Below are 6,659 nucleotides of genomic sequence, written 5' to 3'. Positions count from 1 at the left end.
CACAGGCTGCTGACTTCAACACTCTGCTTGCCTCATTCGACCTCAAGCGAGTGTCTACTATGACTACTCACAAATCAGCTAACTGACTAGACCTTATCTACACACACTACTGCGCCACTGACAACACTTTAGTTACTCCGTTGCACACCTCAGACCACTTCCTCATCACTTCTAACCTCACACTGACTCCGGACACAACACACACTCCTCCGCAGGTCACCTTTCGGCGTAACCTACGCTCACACTCTCCCTCTCGCCTATCCTCTATGGTTTCATCCTCACTTCCTCCACCCTCTCAGTTTTCAGCACTGGACACTAATACTGCTACTGATACTCTTTGCTCCACTCTAACATCTTGCTTAGACAACTTTTGCCCCCTTTCATCCAGACCAAAGCAGCACGCACTTCCCCCTCTGCCCCTTGGCCGTCCGATGTTCTCCGTGAACATCGCTCTAAACTCAGGGCTGCAGAGAGGAAGTGGCGCAAATAAAAAAATTCTACTGACCTTAGTGTGTATCAGTTTCTCCTCTCTTCCTTCTCTGCAAATGTCTCCACTGCTAAAACGACATATTACCACAACAGAATTAACCATTGGTCTGACTCTCGCACACTTATCAAAACCTTCTACTCTCTTCTTTGTCCTCCCCCCCTCCTTCATCAACTCTTACAGCTGACGACTTTGCAATATTCTTCATAAATAAAACAAGAACCATCAGCCCCCCTCCTCCTTCATCAACTCTTACAGCTGATGACTTTGCAATATTCTTCATAAATAAAACAAGAACCATCAGCGGCCAATTCTCCACACCACAAACTGACAAAAATTTCATAACAACAACTACACACTCTCTCTCCTCCTTCTCTCCACTCTCAAGAGGCAGACGTTTCCAAACGTATCCTTTCCAATCATCCTAGTACCTGTCCACTTGATCCTATCCCCACTCACCTCCTTCAGGCCATTTCTTCTTCAGTTATACCTGTGCTCAATTACATTATCAACACTTCTCTTCACACTGGTACATTTACCACAGCATTTAAGCAAGCTCGGGTAACCCCACTGCTTAAGAAATCCTCTCTAAATTCAGTACTTTTAGAAAACTACACACCGGTATCCCTTCTTCCATTTATTGCAAAGGCACTTGAGCAAGTTGTGTTCAACCAACTCTCTATGTTTCTTGCACAGAACAACCTCCTGGACAACAAGCAATCTGGCTTCAAAAGCGGCCACTCAACGGAGACTGCCCTGCTCTCGGTTACTGAAGCCCTGAGGTTGGCAAGAGCAGCTTCCAAATCCTCAGTGCTCATCTTGCTGGATCTGTCTGCTGCTTTTGACACAGTTAACCACCAGATCCTTCTGTCCACCCTCATAAAGATGAGCATCTCAGGAACCGCACTCCAGTGGTTCAAGTCTAACCTCTCAGGTAGGTCTTTCAGGGTGTCTTGGAGGGGTGAGATTTCCAAGTCACAACTTGCTACTGGGGTTCCTCAGGGCTCAGTGCTTGGACCACTTCTCTTCTCCATCTACATGTCATTATTAGGATCTGTCATTCAGAAGCATGGCTTTTCCTATCACTGCTATGCTGATGACACTCAACTCTACTTCTCATTCCAACCAGATGATCCGACAGTAGTTGTTCGCATTGCAGCCTGTCTGACAGACATTTCTGGCTGGATGAAGGACCATCATCTTCAACTCAAACTTGCTAAGACAGAACTGCTCGTGGTCTCAACCCAGCACTTCATCATAACTTCTCTATACAGCTAGGTTCATCAAAAAAATAAATTTTTTAAAAATAAATAAATAAACACCATGCTATGTGCTAGACTAACTGAGACTTGGGACTTGTGAACAAACAAAAACACAAACTCAGTTCAGCGTTTGGATCTGGATTTTCCAAAACTTGATGCCAATTTAGAGATCAGGGTGTCTGATGGCTGATATAAAGACAAATAAAACTTATGAAATACAATTTCATCATAAGACAAACATGAAATTGCCGACATTATTTGAATACCTTGTGCCACACACACATTTTTAACCCTTTAAAGACTGACATATGAAATAAAAGTTAGACAAAAATCAAAATTTAAAGAAAGAAGCTTGCACAAGTGTTTTTGTTGAGTATCATATTTGATCCATCAGGCTTTTATGGCTCATATATTATGATAATATATTATGATATAGTGACAATATGGAAGAAAAAACAAGCTTTTTATTCAGAGGCCCAAACTGAGCAAAAAATAGCCTATGCAATTTGGTGCCAATATTTTTATGGACAAAAAGATGAAATTCTGACCATTTGTAATGTAAATCATGTGATCTTTATAACAGTACAGCAGATACTTACATAAAATTATATAAATATTAGTCGTCACTCTATATCTCCAATAGTATTAGTAAGATGAGATTTAAATACTTAGTTTGATGATCAAAACATATAACGCAACGCAATGCAATACAATGATGATTGAGAGATGAACAAACAAATTATCCTCAAAAGCCTGATGACCATATTTGATAATCATGATTTTTCTAAAAAAATAATCAAGCAAACCTAAGTCGCTTGAGTCCAGTAAGTGTTCATCTTGAAATACTAATAAAAGTTATTCTTAAGTTTACTTGATAAAAAACTATAAAGATTTGACAGCAAAAAGACACATGAAGCACAAGCTGAAAGTGGACATTTGTACAATTATACTAAAAGAGCTTTGACGTGATAATTAACTCTAAACTATCAATCAGACGACAGAATGTGTGAAACAGGTTTAACAACAAAGTTTTGTTCATGTTGATAATTTAGAGGCCTTTGTGTATCAAATATGAAACAGAAGGCTTCATAGGGAGAAAAAGTGCACTATCATTTCTCAAACATACAGAGGAGATTCTCCTGCTCTGATGATCCACGATGAGCACCTACCCAGAGTGACAGATGATGATGATGATGATGAAGTCCTGTAAAACCTGGAACCCTCCACCCTTCAGCTGCCATCGAGGAGTAAAAACCTCCTTCATCCTATAGCTGAGTTAACCACTAACTATCTGGACTTATCATCCACATCCACAGCTTATTTTACTTATATTCAAGCCCTTATGCTGTGTCTCTCTGTTATGGCTGAGTGCAAAACGAACAAAGAAGGTGATGCTGGTGATTTTGAGAGAGACCCAGTACATTCAACAGCTCTCTCTCTCTCTCTCTCTCAACACACACACACACACACACACACACATCTACACACATCACACGCAAGTCTTCTGAAAATCACACACACACACACTGTGACCCGACTGCACACACAGCAATTAAAACTATTATTCCAACATTAAACCAGCTAAACATGAAAACAACACACACACACACACACACACAGCATGAAAGGCGTGCCAGCAGTTTGTAACAGGCTCAGTCATTCTTTTCATGTGCTATTGTGTGCTTTTAAAGGGGTCATGAACTGCCTTTTTTAAATTATTTTGTACTGTTCTGATGTCCGCTTATAATGTTATCAAGATTTTTACATCAAAAAACATCATAATTCAGAAATAATAGGCTATTTTCGGTCCTGTTTTGACCCCCTCATCAGAACGCTCTGTTTGAATAGGTGTGGCGGATCGTCAACTCAGAAGTAAATGCTATGATTAGCTAACATCCTTCATAGATGGACATTGCTGTGTTTTAGGTTAAAAAAGCATAAATACTCAGTACATATCAAATGATCTGTAATAACAGACAAAGCAATAGTGAGCACGTAATAAAAACAGTTACTCTCACTTGTGTGGTGCAACATTACTGTCGGATCCAATATAGTCGCACATCATCGTCTTTTAGTTTCAATCTTTCTGAAAATCCTGCGTTGAATTGTGCCTTGTTTGCAAACAAATCCGCAGAAATGAAGTTAAAAAAGGACCAAGTTCTTACTGCCGTGATCTGACTGGAACTTCATTAAAAATAGTTCATCTACTCTTTCCTAACGTTGGGATCAGAAGGAAGGCGATGCAAAGACAGCTTTGGCACTGAACAGCATCTTGTTGTCTTCGGAGCATCTTTATCGTTTGGTTTCTGCATAGACCAGCGTTTGCCTCTCTCGTTATTTACACTACACACGTGAGTCGGTGGGCGGGGCTAAAGAGGCAGTGCTGTAGAGTCGGTGGGCGGAGCTAAAGAAGCAGTGATGTAGAGTCGGTAGGCGGGCCTAAAGAGGCAGTGCTGTAGTCGGTGGGCGGAGCTAAAGAAGCAGTGATGTAGAGTCGGTAGGCGGGCCTAAAGAGGCAGTGCTGTAGTCGGTGGGCGGAGCTAAAGAAGCAGTGATGTAGAGTCAGTGGGCGGGCCTAAAGAGGCAGTGCTGTAGAGTCGGTGGGCGGAGCTAAAGAAGCAGTGATGTAGAATCGGTGGGCGGAGCTAAACAGGTAGTGCTGTAGAAGCAGGCATTGATTTTCTGCGGACGCGGAGTTCATCCTCACTATTACGTCATTAAGTGGCTCACTCCACAACCTGTGGTTTTGGCAGATTGGCCTCAATATAAGCAGTTTTTAGACTAACGAGAAATTTTGAGTTCTGAAACTTTTTTACAGTACAATGACCTCTTATATGTCAAAAGATCAAGGGAATTTTGATTTCTCAGTTCATGACCCCTTTAAGAGAGAGAGAGAGAGAGACACAGAGAGAGAACAAACCTCTGTAATTCTGTTGGACGGGGCTCTAAATGTGAACATTCACGTCGAAGAAGCCTCCGTTCAACATCACATTAGTCTTGACAATGACTCAACTCAATACTGATGCACTGATATCAACGTTGACCATCACACGTGGGTAAGTGAGCAAGATCAGAGAACAGTAACTGTCTGTCAATCATCTGCATGACCTTAATGACCTCTAAACAAGCCAGAATGTGTTTAAAACTCATTTTAAGTAATGAAACATAACACAAATCCAGTGTGTCAAATTGTTCGACTGTAATGTTTTTGAATGAAGTCTCTTATGTTTACCAAGGCTGCATTTATTTGATCAAAAATACAGTGATATTTTGAAATATTATTAATATATAACATAAGTGTTTTCTATGTGAATATTCTTTTAAATCAAAGCTTCAGTGTCACATGATCTTCAGAAATCATTCTAATATGCTGATTTGCTGCTCAAGAAACATCTCTGATTATTATCAATGTTGAAAACAGTTGTGCTGCACAATGTTTGTGTGTAAACGGTGATATATTTTATTTTTCAGGATTCACAGATGAATAGAAAGTTCAAAAGAACAGCATTTATTTGAAATAGAAATCATCTGTGATATTATAAACGTCTTTACTGGCACTTTTGAACAATTTAATGCATCCTTGCTGAATAAAAATATAATTTTTTTACCAAACGGTGGTGTACATGCCATCAGTTATCCAGTTAACAATACTGACAACTGAGGAAAAACTATGGCAAGTTCATCACAAGTTAAGGCAAAAGCACAGCATTCAGCAGCACATTTGATCAGGACTAACCAAAGAAAACCTTTTAATATCTAAAATCTAACTTCTAAAATAATAGATGGGATCAGTAAAACATAATAGAAATGACAGCAGTCTGTGTGAATGAATAACATCTTCAGCCATGAGCAGTAAACTACACCTCATCATTTATTAACAAACCCAAGGGAATGTGCGCTCATGTTTTCATCCCGAAGACTGAGAAAAAACCCTGTTTAACCCCATTTTAAATATTTAACTAAGTTACTGATTCTATAAAAATCAACTGAACAGTAAAAACAACTTAACAAATCAATGACTTCCAGAGTACAGAGAACAATAATGCAAATGTGTTGTTTTGTCCATTGTCAAGCATCAAAGCCATACAATTTACAAACAGTATTAACAATTTGCCTACTTTATCAGGGTTTGTTTAAACATAAATCGATGTTTCTATATTATAAACAACACTAAAGCTTAATGTAACAATCCAGAGACTCAAACGCGTCAGAATGATGCAGTTACACTCTTTACAAACACTAAACTCTCGTTTCAGCTGACGAAAACTAACAAACAAACACATTTAACCGTAAAACAATGTGAAATGATGAAGTTAATGCGACTGCTCTTACCTTCAACACAAAAGCGATTCATTAAAAACTTCCTGCGCTGTAACGCCAACGTCAGCACGTCAATCACATGACATCCAATGAGAAGCTTGGACTCGCCTCAGGACACGCCCTCTTCCAGTGTGGCTCTGTTGACGTGTGCGTTTGTGTGCAGTTCCTCAAGTTTCAGGACTGCACCGCTAGAGGGACACAGTGCAGTGTTTATTTATTGTTTTCTTTTTTTAGCATTTATTATTAATTATGTAATGTATGCTATGTAATAATTAATAATAATATTTCTAAAATAAATAATCAAAGCCAGAATGTACTAAATAATCAATCGATCAAAATAAATAATCAATCTTTATAAAACGGAGTTCTTATTGTTATTTTTGATATTTTCGAAAGAGTGCTATTACCTAAATTGCCTCCAATCCATAATTATTTTTAAAAAATATACATTTATTGAACAGTAAATACCAAAAAATTATCCGTCATCTCCCCTCAAAATAAATAAATAAGTTAATATAAAATAAATAAACAAATAAAATAAATAAATAAAATAAAATACAGAGGCAATGAAAAGTACATTGTAATAAACC

General features: G+C 38.6%; 1 protein-coding gene across 2 annotated transcripts in view; it reads right to left on the bottom strand.

Annotated features, from left to right (window-relative positions):
- LOC107705891 (phosphatidate phosphatase LPIN2-like) overlaps nucleotides 1-6,149 on the bottom strand; it is a 22,931-nt gene extending 16,782 nt beyond the window's left edge. The window contains exon 1 of one of the 2 annotated variants that reach the window (XM_016509401.1): nucleotides 6,082-6,149. Coding sequence is in view for 1 of the 2 variants with exons in the window: in XM_016509400.1 (XP_016364886.1) it covers nucleotides 2,919-2,990 (72 nt within the window). In the remaining variant the exon portion in view is untranslated. Of the gene's footprint in view, nucleotides 1-2,918; nucleotides 3,006-6,081 lie in introns of those variants that run through there. The other variant, XM_016509400.1, reaches the window with a different exon arrangement.
- Between the last annotated feature and the right edge of the window lie 510 nt (nucleotides 6,150-6,659).

This window comes from Sinocyclocheilus rhinocerous, unplaced genomic scaffold, assembly GCF_001515625.1.
Source record: "Sinocyclocheilus rhinocerous isolate Xijiao unplaced genomic scaffold, SAMN03320098_v1.1 scaffold1615, whole genome shotgun sequence".
In the NCBI taxonomy this organism is placed as follows: domain Eukaryota; kingdom Metazoa; phylum Chordata; class Actinopteri; order Cypriniformes; family Cyprinidae; genus Sinocyclocheilus; species Sinocyclocheilus rhinocerous.
Note: the sequence above shows the minus strand (reverse complement) of the source record. Positions and strands in the feature narration are given on the sequence as shown.